Here is a 20,152-nt window from a genome sequence, read left to right as displayed (position 1 = left end):
CACGTGTCTTTTGCAAACTTTTCAAAAATTATTAAATATTCAGTATTTAATTCCAAGAAAACAAAAAGGCCTACGACTCTAGTTTTTTAATATGTTGTAGAGCAAAGTCTTGTAATGTTCTCCTACAAAAATGAAGACAATAGCTGCATAAAATCCACACGACGCATAGGTCAAACTAAACACGTGTCTTTTGCAAACTTTTCAAAAATTATTAAATATTCAGTATTTAATTCCAAGAAAACAAAAAGGCCTACGACTCTAGTTTTTTAATATGTTGTAGAGCAAAGTCTTGTAATGTTCTCCTACAAAAATGAAGACAATAGCTGCATAAAATCCACACGACGCATAGGTCAAACTAAACACGTGTCTTTTGCAAACTTTTCAAAAATTATTAAATATTCAGTATTTAATTCCAAGAAAACAAAAAGGCCTACGACTCTAGTTTTTTAATATGTTGTAGAGCAAAGTCTTGTAATGTTCTTCTACAAAAATGAAGACAATAGCTGCATAAAATCCACACGACGCATGGGTCAATCTAAACACGTGTCTTATGCAGATTTTCCAAAAATTATTAAATATTCCGCATTTAATTCCAAGAAAACAAAAAGGCCTGCAACTCCAGTTTATTAATATGTTGTAGAGCAAAGTCTTGTAATGTTCTCCTACAAAAATGAAGACAATAGCTGCATAAAATCCACACGACGCATAGGTCAAACTAAACACGTGTCTTTTGCAAACTTTTCAAAAATTATTAAATATTCAGTATTTAATTCCAAGAAAACAAAAAGGCCTACGACTCTAGTTTTTTAATATGTTGTAGAGCAAAGTCTTGTAATGTTCTTCTACAAAAATGAAGACAATAGCTGCATAAAATCCACACGACGCATGGGTCAATCTAAACACGTGTCTTTTGCGAATTTTTCAAAAATTATTAAATATTCAGTATTTAATTCCAAGAAAACAAAAAGGCCTGCAACTCCAATTTTTCAATATGTTGTAGAGCAAAGTCTTGTAATATTCTCCTACAAAAATGAAGACAATAGCTGCATAAAATCCACACGACGCATAGGTCAAACTAAACACGTGTCTTTTGCAAACTTTTCAAAAATTATTAAATATTCAGTATTTAATTCCAAGAAAACAAAAAGGCCTACGACTCTAGTTTTTTAATATGTTGTAGAGCAAAGTCTTGTAATGTTCTTCTACAAAAATGAAGACAATAGCTGCATAAAATCCACACGACGCATGGGTCAATCTAAACACGTGTCTTTTGCGAATTTTTCAAAAATTATTAAATATTCAGTATTTAATTCCAAGAAAACAAAAAGGCCTGCAACTCCAATTTTTTAATATGTTGTAGAGCAAAGTCTTGTAATATTCTCCTACAAAAATGAAGACAATAGCTGCATAAAATCCACACGACGCATAGGTCAAACTAAACACGTGTCTTTTGCAAACTTTTCAAAAATTATTAAATATTCAGTATTTAATTCCAAGAAAACAAAAAGGCCTGCAACTCCAATTTTTCAATATGTTGTAGAGCAAAGTCTTGTAATATTCTCCTACAAAAATGAAGACAATAGCTGCATAAAATCTACACGACGCATAGGTCAATCTAAACACGTGTCTTTTGCGAATTTTTCAAAAATTATTAAATATTCAGTATTTAATTCCAAGAAAACAAAAAGGCCTGCAACTCCAATTTTTCAATATGTTGTAGAGCAAAGTCTTGTAATATTCTCCTACAAAAATGAAGACAATAGCTGCATAAAATCCACACGACGCATAGGTCAAACTAAACACGTGTCTTTTGCAAACTTTTCAAAAATTATTAAATATTCAGTATTTAATTCCAAGAAAACAAAAAGGCCTACGACTCTAGTTTTTTAATATGTTGTAGAGCAAAGTCTTGTAATGTTCTCCTACAAAAATGAAGACAATAGCTGCATAAAATCCACACGACGCATAGGTCAATCTAAACACGTGTCTTTTGCGAATTTTTCAAAAATTATTAAATATTCAGTATTTAATTCCAAGAAAACAAAAAGGTTTGCGACTCCAATTTTTTAATATGTTGTAGAGCAAAGTCTTGTAATATTCTCCTACAAAAATGAAGACAATAGCTGCATAAAATCTACACGACGCATAGGTCAATCTAAACACGTGTCTTTTGCGAATTTTTCAAAAATTATTAAATATTCAGTATTTAATTCCAAGAAAACAAAAAGGCCTGCAACTCCAATTTTTCAATATGTTGTAGAGCAAAGTCTTGTAATATTCTCCTACAAAAATGAAGACAATAGCTGCATAAAATCTACACGACGCATAGGTCAATCTAAACACGTGTCTTTTGCGAATTTTTCAAAAATTATTAAATATTCAGTATTTAATTCCAAGAAAACAAAAAGGCCTGCAACTCCAATTTTTCAATATGTTGTAGAGCAAAGTTTTGTAATGTTCTCCTACAAAAATGAAGACAATAGCTGCATAAAATCCACACGACGCATAGGTCAAACTAAACACGTGTCTTTTGCAAACTTTTCAAAAATTATTAAATATTCAGTATTTAATTCCAAGAAAACAAAAAGGCCTACGACTCTAGTTTTTTAATATGTTGTAGAGCAAAGTCTTGTAATGTTCTTCTACAAAAATGAAGACAATAGCTGCATAAAATCCACACGACGCATGGGTCAATCTAAACACGTGTCTTATGCAGATTTTCCAAAAATTATTAAATATTCCGCATTTAATTCCAAGAAAACAAAAAGGCCTGCAACTCCAGTTTATTAATATGTTGTAGAGCAAAGTCTTGTAATGTTCTCCTACAAAAATGAAGACAATAGCTGCATAAAATCCACACGACGCATAGGTCAAACTAAACACGTGTCTTTTGCAAACTTTTCAAAAATTATTAAATATTCAGTATTTAATTCCAAGAAAACAAAAAGGCCTACGACTCTAGTTTTTTAATATGTTGTAGAGCAAAGTCTTGTAATGTTCTTCTACAAAAATGAAGACAATAGCTGCATAAAATCCACACGACGCATAGGTCAAACTAAACACGTGTCTTTTGCGAATTTTTCAAAAATTATTAAATATTCCGCATTTAATTCCAAGAAAACAAAAAGGCCTGCAACTCCAATTTTTCAATATGTTGTAGAGCAAAGTTTTGTAATGTTCTCCTACAAAAATGAAGACAATAGCTGCATAAAATCCACACGACGCATAGGTCAAACTAAACACGTGTCTTTTGCAAACTTTTCAAAAATTATTAAATATTCAGTATTTAATTCCAAGAAAACAAAAAGGCCTACGACTCTAGTTTTTTAATATGTTGTAGAGCAAAGTCTTGTAATGTTCTTCTACAAAAATGAAGACAATAGCTGCATAAAATCCACACGACGCATGGGTCAATCTAAACACGTGTCTTATGCAGATTTTCCAAAAATTATTAAATATTCCGCATTTAATTCCAAGAAAACAAAAAGGCCTGCAACTCCAGTTTATTAATATGTTGTAGAGCAAAGTCTTGTAATGTTCTCCTACAAAAATGAAGACAATAGCTGCATAAAATCCACACGACGCATAGGTCAAACTAAACACGTGTCTTTTGCAAACTTTTCAAAAATTATTAAATATTCAGTATTTAATTCCAAGAAAACAAAAAGGCCTACGACTCTAGTTTTTTAATATGTTGTAGAGCAAAGTCTTGTAATGTTCTTCTACAAAAATGAAGACAATAGCTGCATAAAATCCACACGACGCATGGGTCAATCTAAACACGTGTCTTTTGCGAATTTTTCAAAAATTATTAAATATTCAGTATTTAATTCCAAGAAAACAAAAAGGCCTGCAACTCCAATTTTTTAATATGTTGTAGAGCAAAGTCTTGTAATATTCTCCTACAAAAATGAAGACAATAGCTGCATAAAATCCACACGACGCATAGGTCAAACTAAACACGTGTCTTTTGCAAACTTTTCAAAAATTATTAAATATTCAGTATTTAATTCCAAGAAAACAAAAAGGCCTACGACTCTAGTTTTTTAATATGTTGTAGAGCAAAGTCTTGTAATGTTCTTCTACAAAAATGAAGACAATAGCTGCATAAAATTCACACGACGCATGGGTCAATCTAAACACGTGTCTTATGCAGATTTTCCAAAAATTATTAAATATTCCGCATTTAATTCCAAGAAAACAAAAAGGCCTGCAACTCCAGTTTATTAATATGTTGTAGAGCAAAGTCTTGTGATGTTCTCCTACAAAAATTAAGACAATAGCTGCATAAAATCCACACGACGCATAGGTCAAACTAAACACGTGTCTTTTGCAAACTTTTCAAAAATTATTAAATATTCAGTATTTAATTCCAAGAAAACAAAAAGGCCTACGACTCTAGTTTTTTAATATGTTGTAGAGCAAAGTCTTGTAATGTTCTTCTACAAAAATGAAGACAATAGCTGCATAAAATCCACACGACGCATAGGTCAAACTAAACACGTGTCTTTTGCGAATTTTTCAAAAATTATTAAATATTCCGCATTTAATTCCAAGAAAACAAAAAGGCCTGCAACTCCAATTTTTTAATATGTTGTAGAGCAAAGTCTTGTAATGTTCTTCTACAAAAATGAAGACAATAGCTGCATAAAATCCACACGACGCATAGGTCAAACTAAACACGTGTCTTTTGCGAATTTTTCAAAAATTATTAAATATTCCGCATTTAATTCCAAGAAAACAAAAAGGCCTGCAACTCCAATTTTTCAATATGTTGTAGAGCAAAGTTTTGTAATGTTCTCCTACAAAAATGAAGACAATAGCTGCATAAAATCCACACGACGCATAGGTCAAACTAAACACGTGTCTTTTGCAAACTTTTCAAAAATTATTAAATATTCAGTATTTAATTCCAAGAAAACAAAAAGGCCTACGACTCTAGTTTTTTAATATGTTGTAGAGCAAAGTCTTGTAATGTTCTCCTACAAAAATGAAGACAATAGCTGCATAAAATCCACACGACGCATAGGTCAATCTAAACACGTGTCTTTTGCGAATTTTTCAAAAATTATTAAATATTCAGTATTTAATTCCAAGAAAACAAAAAGGTTTGCGACTCCAATTTTTTAATATGTTGTAGAGCAAAGTCTTGTAATATTCTCCTACAAAAATGAAGACAATAGCTGCATAAAATCTACACGACGCATAGGTCAATCTAAACACGTGTCTTTTGCGAATTTTTCAAAAATTATTAAATATTCAGTATTTAATTCCAAGAAAACAAAAAGGCCTGCAACTCCAATTTTTCAATATGTTGTAGAGCAAAGTCTTGTAATATTCTCCTACAAAAATGAAGACAATAGCTGCATAAAATCTACACGACGCATAGGTCAATCTAAACACGTGTCTTTTGCGAATTTTTCAAAAATTATTAAATATTCAGTATTTAATTCCAAGAAAACAAAAAGGCCTGCAACTCCAATTTTTCAATATGTTGTAGAGCAAAGTCTTGTAATATTCTCCTACAAAAATGAAGACAATAGCTGCATAAAATCCACACGACGCATAGGTCAAACTAAACACGTGTCTTTTGCGAATTTTTCAAAAATTATTAAATATTCCGCATTTAATTCCAAGAAAACAAAAAGGCCTGCAACTCCAATTTTTCAATATGTTGTAGAGCAAAGTTTTGTAATGTTCTCCTACAAAAATGAAGACAATAGCTGCATAAAATCCACACGACGCATAGGTCAAACTAAACACGTGTCTTTTGCAAACTTTTCAAAAATTATTAAATATTCAGTATTTAATTCCAAGAAAACAAAAAGGCCTACGACTCTAGTTTTTTAATATGTTGTAGAGCAAAGTCTTGTAATGTTCTTCTACAAAAATGAAGACAATAGCTGCATAAAATCCACACGACGCATGGGTCAATCTAAACACGTGTCTTATGCAGATTTTCCAAAAATTATTAAATATTCCGCATTTAATTCCAAGAAAACAAAAAGGCCTGCAACTCCAGTTTATTAATATGTTGTAGAGCAAAGTCTTGTAATGTTCTCCTACAAAAATGAAGACAATAGCTGCATAAAATCCACACGACGCATAGGTCAAACTAAACACGTGTCTTTTGCAAACTTTTCAAAAATTATTAAATATTCAGTATTTAATTCCAAGAAAACAAAAAGGCCTACGACTCTAGTTTTTTAATATGTTGTAGAGCAAAGTCTTGTAATGTTCTTCTACAAAAATGAAGACAATAGCTGCATAAAATCCACACGACGCATGGGTCAATCTAAACACGTGTCTTATGCAGATTTTCCAAAAATTATTAAATATTCCGCATTTAATTCCAAGAAAACAAAAAGGCCTGCAACTCCAGTTTATTAATATGTTGTAGAGCAAAGTCTTGTAATGTTCTCCTACAAAAATGAAGACAATAGCTGCATAAAATCCACACGACGCATAGGTCAATCTAAACACGTGTCTTTTGCGAATTTTTCAAAAATTATTAAATATTCAGTATTTAATTCCAAGAAAACAAAAAGGTTTGCGACTCCAATTTTTTAATATGTTGTAGAGCAAAGTCTTGTAATATTCTCCTACAAAAATGAAGACAATAGCTGCATAAAATCTACACGACGCATAGGTCAATCTAAACACGTGTCTTTTGCGAATTTTTCAAAAATTATTAAATATTCAGTATTTAATTCCAAGAAAACAAAAAGGCCTGCAACTCCAATTTTTCAATATGTTGTAGAGCAAAGTCTTGTAATATTCTCCTACAAAAATGAAGACAATAGCTGCATAAAATCTACACGACGCATAGGTCAATCTAAACACGTGTCTTTTGCGAATTTTTCAAAAATTATTAAATATTCAGTATTTAATTCCAAGAAAACAAAAAGGCCTGCAACTCCAATTTTTTAATATGTTGTAGAGCAAAGTCTTGTAATATTCTCCTACAAAAATGAAGACAATAGCTGCATAAAATCCACACGACGCATAGGTCAATCTAAACACGTGTCCTATGCAAATTTTTCAAAAATTATTAAATATTCCTCATTTCATTCCAAGATAACAAAAAGGCCTACAACTTCAGTTTTTTAATATGTTGTTGAGCAAAGTCTTGTAATGTTCTCCTACAAAAATCAAGACAATAGTTGCATAAAATCCACACGACGCATAGGTCAATCTAAACACATGTCTAATGCAAATTTTCCAAAAATTATTAAATATTCCGCATTTAATTCCAAGATAACAAAAAGGCCTACAACTTCAGTTTTTTAATATGTTGTTGAGCAAAGTCTTGTAATGTTCTCCTACAAAAATCAAGACAATAGCTGCATAAAATCCACACGACGCATAGGTCAATCTAAACACGTGTCTTTTGCCAATTTTTCAAAAATTATTAAATATTTCGCATTTAATTCCAACAAAACATAAAGGCCTACGACTCTAGTTTTTTAATATGTTGTAGAGCAACGTCTTGTAATGTTCTCCTACAAAAATCAAGACAATAGCTGCATACAATACAGTTAAAAATTATTTGAAGCTTCTCCGGAGACTAAAGGAAGAAAATAAGAAAAAATTTTATTCAAATTTTTTATTTATTTTGGGGTCAAGTTTTACAATAATTGTTAACAGTATAGTTATTGAGTTAGTTTCTTTGGAATTACAACAATAGGTTTGATACCTTTCGATTGTAGATATTTATGAAGAACCCACTTCATAGACATAGTTTCATTAATATTGTGTGAAATTATCTCCACGTTGTTCCTCCGATCTGTGATGACAATATGTGGCAAAGGCAACGGTGGCAATTTTAGAAGATGCTTCAAAGTTGCACCACTGGTGAGGACAGTACGTTTAAAAGCAACCTGAGGTGTTCTATGAAAATGCAACGCCATTTCGGCCCCTAAAGGCTGCCGAAAATCTTCAATCACCAAAATAACGTATTTAACATTTTTTTTCACTCCCTCGAAGAGTTTCTGTTGACTGGGATCGGCAGTTGGCACAATACCTTGAGGATATTGCAAGCCATTTCCTGGACTTTTCGAAATTACATTTTGGAAAACGTTGACAACGTTCCGTTTCAACCAATCGAATTTAAGCGAAGTGATAACGTGGTATCCAAAATCAGTTTTACCGAGACTTCCACGTTCGTGGAAATATTTAACAGTTGGGTACGCAAGAACAAAGGATTGGCGGCAAATTTCTTTGTTGATCTCTTTTGAACAGTCGACAACTCCAACTCTCACCAGGTCCCTCCAGGATTTTGCTTCAGTTGCCAATTTCTTCCAAATTAGAGAGAATTCTTTACTGCGAACATTTGTATTGCTGTAAAAATTGACCAACCAGGCAGTTGGTGATTTTTCGACGAGTCTTTTGAAGTTGTGACCGGTTAAAATTTCCACATTGTCACTGGGAGAGAATAAATCATTTGAAACGGTATCAAGGCTACAGTAAGCTATGGGCAAGAGAAGTAACACGAGAGCTTTGATCATGATGACCGTTCTATTCGCACTAACTCAATTTTTGAGTGATTTTATTTTTTATAATTATGCTACGAACAGAACGTGATAAATTTTTTGGAATAATAGAACATTTGCGTTTATAGCAAATTATTTTTTGTTTCGGAATATTACGAGGTACTTTTGTGTGTTATAATGCTCATTAACAATTTATAACGATTATAATCCACTAGAAACAAATGGCTATGAGTACTAACCACTTGTAAGTGTGAAAAAAATAAGCTTTTTTAACTGCAAGGATATAAAAAAATTTCACTATAGTTCAATGCTTTCTCACAAAAATTAATAAATAAATTAAAATTAAAATAAACGTATACGAGGTTCACTTACATAAAAACCATTGTGGTGCAAATCGTACACTTGGCATTGACTTTTATATGAGTTGTCATGGTAACACGTTAGTCATTTGCACCACAATGGTTTTTATGAAAGTGGACCGAAAGTAGGTATGTAATTTTTGGATCCATTTTTTAACCTACTTTGCTAGTTTATTTGTTATGTTATTTTAAAGCATCCGTTGTTTTAAATTGACACTAGAAAACAAAAAATGTTGATTAAGCACTATATTTATAATTTATTTTGTAATTAACATTTATTATAAAGAAGTAAAAAAATTTGGAAAAATTTACATAAACGCAGTTTTTTTGGAAATTATTAGTTTTTGAAATACAACAAAAAAAAAGAAGCTCATTTCATAGAAAACGTAAATTGTTAATCCGTACTCTGATTTTAAATTTGCTAAAACTCAAGCTGTAGGAAGAAAAAACTTTCAAAACTAAGAAAACCACTTTAAAATATGAATTAGAGTCTTTGTCAAAGTTGGTCACACAATTGAAATAAAAAAAAATATCTTAAAATGTTATTAAAAATTAAAGTGCTTGTTGTAGTTTCAATTTTTTTAATTAATTAACAAAATTTTAACAACATAGTCCGGATCAGGGACTTTACTCAGGAATCTTTACTAATTATAATAATGTATTCTGATTTTCCAAAAATCTACGATTCATTGTTTGTCGTTTTGGTTTTATTTGTATGTTTTCTTCTGATATCAAATGAATGAGTAAAATCATATTTGCGTAAATAAATTTTACGTACTTCTGTTGACCGTTGCATTTTGTAACGTATATTTATGACATAAACAAATTAACTATACCTTAATTGAATGTGTGCATTGACGTTGGAACAAAATATTTTTTAAATACTACATAATTATATCCATAATCGTCTGAAGAAGTGTGCATAGTGTACAAAACGTTGCTAAAATTTTCTACATCCTTATTAATTTAGACGAGAAAATATCCTAATTTATTTACAAGACAACAACCAACAGAAGTGAGATATTTTTTATTTTTATTTTTAATATTTGTATAATTTTACCACACATTAAAAATTGAGTGACACAAACGTTTGTTTCAATATTTTAATCAATTTAAAAATATATTAATCTTAATAACCTGCATTTTTACTGATTAGAAAAGTTGGGTCAATAAACCTCTACTGCAAGTCTGTGATAAATTAATTGATAAACATTTATTGGAGGAAGGAAATTTACTCAAGACCATACTTCTAGATCGTTCTCTAATTCTTTATCGTAACTTTAATTTTAATGCAAACGTAAGCATAAAGATTTCGATGGAAAAATTACAACAATGTCGTAAAAATGTTTATAAATTTATTTATAGCTCGTATGTTACAACTTGTTGCCAAAGTTATTAGAAAGCCAATATTTATCTTAATTTGAAACGTTTGAAACTGACCAATCCGAGATATTATCGTAATCAGAGGTGAAAACAAAAATGGTGTTTTTTTATTAATGACGTAAAGTTTATTTCAAAATTCCAGAGCAGTCAAGGTTACATCCATAGCTAAACTCAGTTGCCATAGGTAACAGTCTAAAAGCTTTTCTTAGATGGTGGTTCTTTAAAAACAAAGACCAAAATCGTTTACACTTGTTACAATTCTTTAATAAATTATCTATTTCTCAAATTTTTGAAACAAAACCTTGATATCTTTCATACATTGTGCTTGGAATTTTTCAATTTTGAATCTTTTTACCGTAAAAGTTTTTTAAAGGTTGAAGCTTTCAGTATAAACTACAATGCTCTGTGATATATTTAATTGTTGCTTTCAAACTGCCAGATTCGATCGGTTATTGATGTTTTTCTGACATGATATTATCATGAGTAAATTTTTATTTAAAAAATGTAATTACTTATGATCTAATAATTTATTTGTTTCCAAAGATGAAAATTTCATAATTTGTTGTGGAAGCAGAAAACGCGGTCAAATTTTTAAATAAATTTTCGTTTAATAATTATAATTATAATTATAAATAATTATTGAGTGCAAGTTGTAGGTTTTAAGTTGTGATTGAAAATTTTAACCCTTTGAAAATAAACCCAGACCGGTTTAAACATGTTCTTTTTTTCTCCTTAATATTTATTTTAAAGTGTGGGAATCAAACATTATTTAATTTGTGTTATGTACTCTTTGTTTACTCTGTTGTCTTAATATTTGCACTTTTTTGAAAAAAAACGTAATATAATAAATAAAAATAAAGCAAAAGTCATATTTGCGTAAACAAATTTATGACTTTGTTTCCCGTTGCATTTGTAATTTATTTACGACATACACAAAATATGCCTTATAAAATCTGTACGTTGATTCGAAAAAACAACCAAAAATGGTCTGAAGAAGTGTGGATGGTACACGAAACGTTGCGAAAATCTATTACGGTCTTAATTTAAACCAAATAACCAACAAAACTTAAATTTTTAATTCTGTATTCAAATTGTAACCACACATTAAAAAAATTTAAAATTGCAGAAGTCTTCAAATGAAAAAATAAAAATAGACTTCTGATCTTACAAATAAAAAAAATCATATTTTAATCAATTTAAAAATAATACATAATCTTAATGACCTGCATTTTTCCACTGATTAAGAAAATTGGGTCAATAAATCAATAAGAGAATTAACGACGAAATTCTATAATTTTTTATACGAACTTTAAATGCAAATGTAAGCCAAAATTTTGACGAAAAAATTACGATATCATAAAAATATTCTTTTTATATTCATAGTATATATCTTAACAACTTGTTGGCAAAATTGTTAAAAAACTATTATTTATCTTAATTTAAACGTCTGAAACAGACCAACCCGAGCAGTGGCATATTTAGCTAGAGACCCAGGGCAGCAAAAATTTAGGAGAGCAAATATATTTTTATTTAAAAAAAATACGTAGCAAATAGACAAGTTGTATCATTTTTAATTAAATCAATTAGTTTTCGTTCTGTTTTTTTACTTTCAAATTCTTAATTGTTGGGATAATGACTTCTTTTAAAAACATTTTAATAGTTTAAATTCATATTTTCATATTATATTGGAAAGTTCACGATGAGTAATTATAGGAAAAACCTGGGTAATGTCTTGAAAAAATAATAATAAGCGACAGTAATATGATAAAGAAAAGTGCAAAATTTCTACGTTTTCTTAAATGGAGAGTATATTTTTTAATAGATTTACAGTAAAGAAGAAAAAACGTTTATTAACTTAATTTTCATAACTATCATTTGTAACGAACTGGTTGCACTAATTCATTCAAATAAACTGATAAATACAAATTTAGGATATTACAGAAGAATTTAGAGAAAATCAACGAATAAAATCGATTAAATTATAAGCAGATACATCTTCTTTAATAATTTGTTTTTCTGGTATTCCAATGGTCAAAGATTAATAAAGACTTTGTTTGATGTTAGAATTATTAGACTTCTTTCATTGTTGTAGAGCAGTGTATATTAATCCACCAATATCCCTAAAATTTTTCGAGCAGTTTATGCACTTTAGCAGTTCCTTTGGGTTGTCAAAAAAAGAATGGTATTTAACATTTAAAATTTATATTACAAAAGAATTATCAGCTACATATTTTCAAAGTACGACATAAAATGTCAATTAAAAATGTAAATTTTTCTTTATTTTCAGGATTAACCAATATTTTAATTTTTATTTTTTTGAAAAAATGTAGTCATAGGTAGAGGCAAAAACAACAACATCATATTTTATTTATGACGTTAACATTATTTCAAGCTATAAGTAACAGTCTTTTCTTAAAAAATTGTATTTATTAAAGCTTCTCTAACATTGATTCTTTTAAAACAAAGAACAAATTATTTACAATTCGTCAATAACTTATCTATCAAGTCCCGGAAACAAAACCTTGGTATCCGACCCCACATATCTAACACTATATCTCCCGTACATCCTCTTCAAATACTTCAACACCTCCTTCTTCCTCCAAGTCCCATCCTCGCCATAACACTCCGGACACCTCAACCTGGTCGGAAACTGTTCTTTCGGATACTCCGGATCTTCGGTTGTGTCACCTTTTAATCTTTTATTGACCACATTATGCGCCTCCCAGAGCCACAGAACCGACTCTTCAAGCGACGAAACACTCGTTAGATTCCTCTCAGCGGCCATCTTCTGGAAATGCTCACTGCAGTGACTACAGCTGAAGAAGTGCTTGACGTAGCCGTGCATCGCTCCGAGGACTTCCACCGGATTCGCCTTCCGGTTACTCACATTCAAAAGAACCGAGTTAACTGTTAGGTAATGGAAAAGGCGCCAAAGACTACATGGATATCCGCGAAAGCGGTTCGCACTCCCCTGACACCCCAGGAAGCGCTGCGGGGTTGAAAACACCCCACTGTCATCCGCTTGCTGCACTAGGACCTGGACCTGCACCCCCTGGACTTCGTCCGAAGAAGTCAAGTTGGTTAAATTGTTGATGAAAGACGTGGAGTTGTACCCGAAGGGGAAATACTTCTTGATCACGCTGAGGAAGGCCCTAAGGGCCGCCAGTTGTTCGCCTTTGATCACTTTAGTGGTCGAGACTTCGCGCAAAAGGGCGTACCGAAGGGACGTTTCCAAGTCCATTTGGAAGACGGCGTCTCCCATTTTTTTGATTTTTTGCCGCAAAAGTGTGCGTGAGCGCTGTTTGGGGTCAGGGTGGGGGTCCAGGGACAAGTGGCCCTTTTTCTCAGGGGTGGTCTCGCAAACTTTGAGCCCTTTCTTGGCCAAGTAATCGGCAATTGTCGCTTTGAGCTCCTTCTTGTGTTCGATATTTTCGGTAACAATTTGCGTGTTGTTGTTCCGATCGATTATAACAAGTGTTGGGAATTTCCCAATTTGTAAATTTTTCACCAACTTTGTGTTATTGTTAAGAGCGTGTCTGATCGTAACGTTTGGAGTCTTGTGAAGGTCTAGCGCTACTTCGCCCCCCAAATAATTATCAGAATCTTCAACCACCAAAAAACCGTAAAAAATGTCGTTGTTTTCTTCGTCAAAACATGTCCTTTTTTCTCCTTAATATTTATTTTAAAGTGTAGGAATCAAACATTATTCAATTATTGTTACTTACTCCTTGCTTACTCTGATGTCTTAATATTTGCACTTTTTTTTCTGTGTGAGAAAATATGAAATTTAATGAATAAAAATAAAGTTATGACTTTGTTTCCCGTTGCATTTGTAATTTATTTAGGACATACACAAAATATGCCTTATAAAATCTGTATGTTGATTCGAAAGAACAACCAAAAATGGTCTGAAGAAGTGTGGTTGGTACACGAAACGTTGCGAAAATCTATTGCGGTCTTAATTTAAACCAAATAACCAACAAAACTTAAATTTTTAATATTTTATGCAATTAAATTGTAACCACACAAAAAAAACTGAAAATTGCAGAAATCTTCAAATAAAAATATAAAAATAGACTTCTGATCTTAATATGAATGAAAAAATCCTATTTTAGTCAATTTAAAAATAATACATAATCTTAATGACCTGCATTTTTCCATTGATTAAAAAAATTGGGTCAATAAATCCATAAAAGAATTAAAGACAAAATTCTATAATTTTTGATCCGAAGTTAAACTGCAAATGTAAGCCAAAATTTTGACGGAAAAATTACGATATCATAAAAATATTCTTTTTATATTCATAGTATATAACTTAACAACTTGTTGGCAAAATTGTTAAAAAACTATAATTTATCTTAATTTAAACGTCTGAAACAGACCAATCCGAGCAGTGGCATGTTTAGCTAGAGACCCAGGGCAGCAAAAATTTAGGAGAGCAAATATATTTTTATTTAAAAAAATACGTTGCAAATAAACGAGTTGCATTTTTTTAATTAAATCAATTAGTTTTCGTCCTGTTTTTTTACTTTCAAATTCTTAATTTTTGGGATAATGACTTTTAAAAACATTTTAATAGTTTAAATTCATATTTTCATATTATATTGGAAAGTTCACGATGAGTAATTATAGGAAAAACCTGGGTAATGTCCTGGAAAAAAAATAATAAGCGACAGAAATATGATAGAGAAAGGTACAAAATGTCTACGTTTTCTTAAATGGAGGATAATTTTTTAATAGATTAACAGTAAAGAAGAAAAAACGTTTATTAACTTAATTTTCATAACTATCATTTGTAACGAACTGGTTGCACTAATTCATTCAAATAAACTGATAAATAAAAATTTAGGATATTACAGAAGAATTTAGAGAAAATCAACGAATAAAATCGACTAAATTATAAGCAGATACATCTTCTTTAATGATTTGTTTTTCTGATATTCCAATGGTCGAAAATTAGTGAAAACTTTGTTTGATGTTAGAATTATTAGACTTCTTTAACTGTTGTAGAGCAGTGTATATGAAACCACCAATATCCTTAAAATTTTTCGAGCAGTTTATGCACTTTAGCAGTTCCTTTGGGTTGTCAAAAGAGGGATGGTATTTAACATTTAAAATTTGTATTACAAAAGAGTTAACAGCTACAAATTTTCAAAGTACGACATAAAATGTCAATTAAAAATGTAAATTTTTCTTAATTTTCTGGATTGATCAATATTTTTATTTTTATTTTTTTGAAGAAATGTGGTCATAGGTAGAGGCAAAAACAAAAACATCATTTTTTATTTATGACGTTAACTTTATTTCAAGCTATAAGTAACAGTCTTTTCTTAAAAAATTGTATTTATTAAAGCTTCTCTAACATTGATTCTTTTAAAACAAAGAACAAATTTATTTACAATTTGTCAATAACTTATCTATCAAGTCCCGGAAACAAAACCTTGGTATCCGACCCCACATATCTGACACTATATCTCCCGTACATCCTCTTCAAATACTTCAACACCTCCTTCTTCTTCCAAGCCCCATCCTCGCCATAACACTCCGGACACCTCAACCTGGTCGGAAACTGTTCTTTCGGATACTCCGGATCTTCGGTTGTGTCACCTTTTAATCTTTTATTGACCACATTATGCGCCTCCCAGAGCCACAAAACCGACTCTTCAAGCGACGAAACACTCGTTAGATTCCTCTCAGCGGCCATCTTCTGGAAATGCTCACTGCAGTGACTACAGCTGAAGAAGTGCTTGACGTAGCCGTGCATCGCTCCGAGGACTTCCACCGGATTCGCCTTCCGGTTACTCACATTCAAAAGAACCGAGTTAACTGTTAGGTAATGGAAAAGGCGCCAAAGACTACATGGATATCCGCGAAAGCGGTTCGCACTCCCCTGACACCCCAGGAAGCGCTGCGGGGTTGAAAACACCCCACTGTCATCAGCTTGCTGCACCAGGACCTGGACCTGCACCCCCTGGACTTCGTCCGAAGAAGTCAAGTTGGTTAAATTGTTGATGAAAGACGTGGAGTTGTACCCGAAGGGGAAATACTTCTTGATCACGTTGAGGAAGGCCCTAAGGGCCGCCAGTTGTTCGCCTTTGATCACTTTAGTGGTCGAGACTTCGCGCAAAAGGGCGTACCGAAGGGACGTTTCCAAGTCCATTTGGAAGACGGCGTCTCCCATTTTTTTGATTTTTTGCCGCAAAAGTGTGCGTGAGCGCTGTTTGGGGTCAGGGTGGGGGTCCAGGGACAAGTGGCCCTTTTTCTCAGGGGTGGTCTCGCAAACTTTGAGCCCTTTCTTGGCCAAGTAATCGGCAATTGTCGCTTTGAGCTCCTTCTTGTGTTCGATATTTTCGGTAACAATTTGCGTGTTGTTGTTCCGATCGATTATAACAAGTGTTGGGAATTTCCCAATTTGTAAATTTTTCACCAACTTTGTGTTATTATTAAGGGCGTGTCTGATCGTAACGTTTGGAGTTTTGTGAAGGTCTAGCGCTACTTCGCCCCCCAAATAACTATCAGAATCCTCAACCACCAAAAAACCGTAAAAAATATCGTCGTCTTCTTCGTCGAAAAACGGCTCCAGGTCCGAATGGAGGTAGGGTAACAAATTGGGGTAAACCACCCCTCGGCCTTCGCCCATTTCGGTCATGAATCTCTCGATTACGTTCTTTTTGATCGCGTCCACGGTCACTGGGAACTCCCGGGGCACAATAACCCCCTTGTCGCCCCCATCAAAGTGCGAATTTTCGTGGAAATACCGAACTGTTGGGTATTTGACAATTCCAAAGTCGCGACAAATCGGCGTGTTGATCTCGTCGGAGCACTCCAACACCGCCACCCGCACCAGGTCCCGCCAGGGGGCCGCCTCCGTGGCGAACTGCTTCCAAGGGGGCGCGAAGCGTTGGCAGTAGCCGCACCAGCTGGCGTAGAACTCCACCAGCCAGGCGCTTGTGGAGTTTTCGACGTAGCGTTTGAAGTTCTCGATTGTGAGGATTTCGACGTCGTCGTCGGGGAGGTAGAGGTCGCCTAGGGGGGCGCACTGGCTGCCGGCTAGCACGAGGAGGAGAGCTAGTGGTTTGAGCATGACGGACGGGTAATCACTGGGAGGAATAATGCTTGTGATGTTATTTATTTGATGGCCATTAACGGATGGCGTAATTATGTGAGTAATCGATAGCGGGTTTGGTTTTGTTGCTACTGTTGAAGGAGGCTTAGAGGCGAGTTGGAGAAAAATAAACGAGTGACTTGTCTACTGGGAAATGATTAACAAATAATTGATTTAAACACCTACAAATTAGCCTTGAATTGCAGGTGTGTATTTACATTATAATTTAAATTGTATTAACAACGTATCGAGTTAGAAACTGGCTTCTTGGTAAACACAGAACGATTTTTATTATTACGAAAAATCCATAAAGTTTGGTCAAAAAAATTATTCAATTTTTTTTTATTTTTCGAAAAAATAGTAAACTGAACAAAAGCCCTAAACACATTGCATCGTATAAAAAAATGATTCTATTTTAATAGTAAAAGATGGACGTAATTTATATTTTAACAGAACAAAAGATAAAACAATAGCAAACGCCTTTGTTACATTTTAATCAAGTAATCATACTACCCGCTGTTTTGCTTTTTTGAACACATTTTTACCCAAAAATGCAATTAGTTGGAATAAGACGTAAGTATAGCAAATTTTTCACGAACTTTGGTTAAAACGGACTGAAGAATCTTTAAATTTTGAGACAGAATTAAGTCAAGTCTAAAACGCATTGATTTCTTTCAAAGTAGTGATCTTTTGAGCTAGAATAGGGCGTTTTTCTAGACTTTTTTATAAAATTTTCTCTTTTCTATAAGCAAAAAAAGTCTAAAACATATTGTTTTCTTCCAAAGTAGTTCATAGACCGATTTTTTGAGCTAGAATGGCGTTTTTCTGCACCTTATTATAAAATTTTCTCTTTTCTATAAGCAAAAAAAAGACTAAAATGCATCGTTTTCTTTCAAACTAGTGCATAACCAATCTTTTGAGCTAGAATAAGGCGTTTTCATTCTGTTTTATAAAAGTGTACTCGTTTCTAAGCTAAGAATCCTCGAAAATAAGCCGTTTTCGTCCAAACTGAAACTTAATTCTTTCTTTTGTGCCTGAATAAGACGTTTTCAATATGTTTTTTATAAGTTTTCTCGTTTAGGAGCAAAAAATCGTCTAAATTATTACATAGTTCGTTCTTTTGTGCTAGAGTATAGTGTTTTCATCTTGTTTTATAAAGGTTTACTCGTTTCTAAGCGAATAATCCACCAAAATAAGCCGTTTTCGTCCAAACTGAAACTTAATTCTTTTTATTGTGCCTGCATAAAAAGTTTTCAATTTGTTTTGTATAAGTTTTCTCGTTTCGAAGCAAAGAATCACGTGTAAATTGATGTTTCCGGACAGAATAAGCCACTATCTGGTTTTTAAGCAAAAAATCGTCCAAGATTAACCACTTACTTCCAAATTCATATCTTTGTTACGAATCATTTTTCAAAAAAAAAATCTAACAGGTTATTTTAATCTTTTTTTTAATAATAACTGACAGTTTTGATTAGTGTTTTAGATAATATGAGCTGTTTCAAAAAACGCCAACATCGCATTTTCTTTCAAAATTAGCTGTTATAAATTATTCACGCACTTCAAAAAAATAATAGCTAATTTTAACTAATTTTTTGAAACAGCTAATAAATACATATTTTACTTTCTAGTAAATACAAAAAAATTTAAAAAAATATAGAGCATTATTTTTTCGTTCTTGTTTTATTTTATTTTAGGAGGTAAATATTTGTTGTAATTTTTTTGTATTTAGGTGTCATATTAAGTGTTTTCATGCCAATTAAACAAAACAAATATAAAAACTAATTGCCGCTTACAAGATAAGTCTAGAAGAAAAAGATAAAGCCCATTATGTTTAATTGTCAATATTTTTAATAATTTTATTAGATTAATTTTTTTTATTTATTTTTTCATATTACCTGATAAAAAAAATAAAAACATAAAAGTGTGTACTACTTAAAACAGTGAACAAAAATGTTGGTTGTCATTTAAAAAAATTAAGAATAAAGACACAACTCAAAAACAAATAACATTATAAATGTCAATATGATGTCAAAATGTAGCATTCAAAAAAATAAAATCGACCTGTTTGGGGATTGTTTAGAAAAATTATTTACAACAAAGATATGAATTTTGCGCGTAACTTTTGGTTCAGTCAGTAAAGTTCGAAAATGAAGCAAGTTTAGCATTTTCAAGGATTTAAACACTTTTTTTTCAATTTTTCATAAAATATCGCTAAAACTAAATGAAAAATTACTAAACTGACATTATTTTGCCGTTTTTTATTTGCACCACTTTTTTTTGAATTCTTTGAATTCAACGAGACAAAATTTTGCAGGCAAAAGCAATTTTTGTTTTTCTTATATTAAAACTTGTCTTATTTATCCAAATAAACAAACAAATATTTATCACAAAACTGACGCAAAATTCCCGCTCGTTACACTATAGGATAATCCAATTTGGTTACACTGTAAGAACTTTGATTCACACGTATTTTTTGTATTAGATAAAGATTTTTTTTACACATTTCTTGCAAAACATTTATTTTTCAAGGCGGAATTATCTGGTTATCGTTGTATTTTACAACACAGTAAATAAAAATTCCGTCGTAAAATTAGTATCTTTTTATTTATTATATTTTGTTATTGCAAATTACTTCACATTTTATTTATACTCGCTGGAATACACCGGAAAATCACAGAATTGCTTAACCCTATCTTACAAAATGTATTTGAGTGAATAATAATAATAATATAAAAACTGACAACTGACCAGAATGAACTCTGTACTTTGCCGAATATTTTTATTACAGTTTTCAAGGAAATTTGTATTAATAA

At 31.9% G+C, this 20,152-nt stretch overlaps 2 protein-coding genes across 2 annotated transcripts; both read right to left on the bottom strand.

Moving 5' to 3' along the window:
• Nucleotides 1-12,571: 12,571 nt before the first annotated feature.
• LOC100141818 (sulfhydryl oxidase 2) lies at nucleotides 12,572-14,634 on the bottom strand. The gene is made up of 2 exons (XM_001811267.4): nucleotides 14,604-14,634; nucleotides 12,572-13,903 (listed from the first exon to the last, which is right to left on the bottom strand). Exons 1-2 carry the CDS (start codon nucleotides 14,632-14,634, stop codon nucleotides 12,729-12,731), a joined length of 1,206 nt encoding a protein of 401 aa, XP_001811319.1. The 3' UTR covers nucleotides 12,572-12,728.
• Nucleotides 14,635-15,512: 878 nt separating this feature from the next.
• LOC107397409 (sulfhydryl oxidase 2) lies at nucleotides 15,513-17,364 on the bottom strand. Its single transcript, XM_015982518.2, has one exon. It carries the CDS (start codon nucleotides 17,316-17,318, stop codon nucleotides 15,648-15,650), a length of 1,671 nt encoding a protein of 556 aa, XP_015838004.2. The 5' UTR covers nucleotides 17,319-17,364; the 3' UTR covers nucleotides 15,513-15,647.
• Between the last annotated feature and the right edge of the window lie 2,788 nt (nucleotides 17,365-20,152).

This window comes from Tribolium castaneum, chromosome 1, assembly GCF_031307605.1.
Source record: "Tribolium castaneum strain GA2 chromosome 1, icTriCast1.1, whole genome shotgun sequence".
Classification (NCBI taxonomy): Eukaryota; Metazoa; Arthropoda; class Insecta; order Coleoptera; family Tenebrionidae; genus Tribolium; species Tribolium castaneum.
The sequence above is the reverse complement of the archived record's forward strand: the minus strand, read 5'-3'. Positions and strand labels throughout refer to the sequence as shown.

Bases quoted from the DNA above. Each gene is read 5' to 3' on its own strand.
- LOC100141818 (XM_001811267.4), bottom strand. From the start codon at position 14,634: ATGCCACTGCTCGGATTGGTCTGTTTCAGAC. The intron at 13,904-14,603 runs GTTTAAATTAAG...ATAAATATTAAG, and splicing joins CGGATTGGTCTGTTTCAGAC to GAGAAAAAAGGACATGTTTT.
- LOC107397409 (XM_015982518.2), bottom strand. From the start codon at position 17,318: ATGCTCAAACCACTAGCTCTCCTCCTCGTGCTAGCCGGCAGCCAGTGC.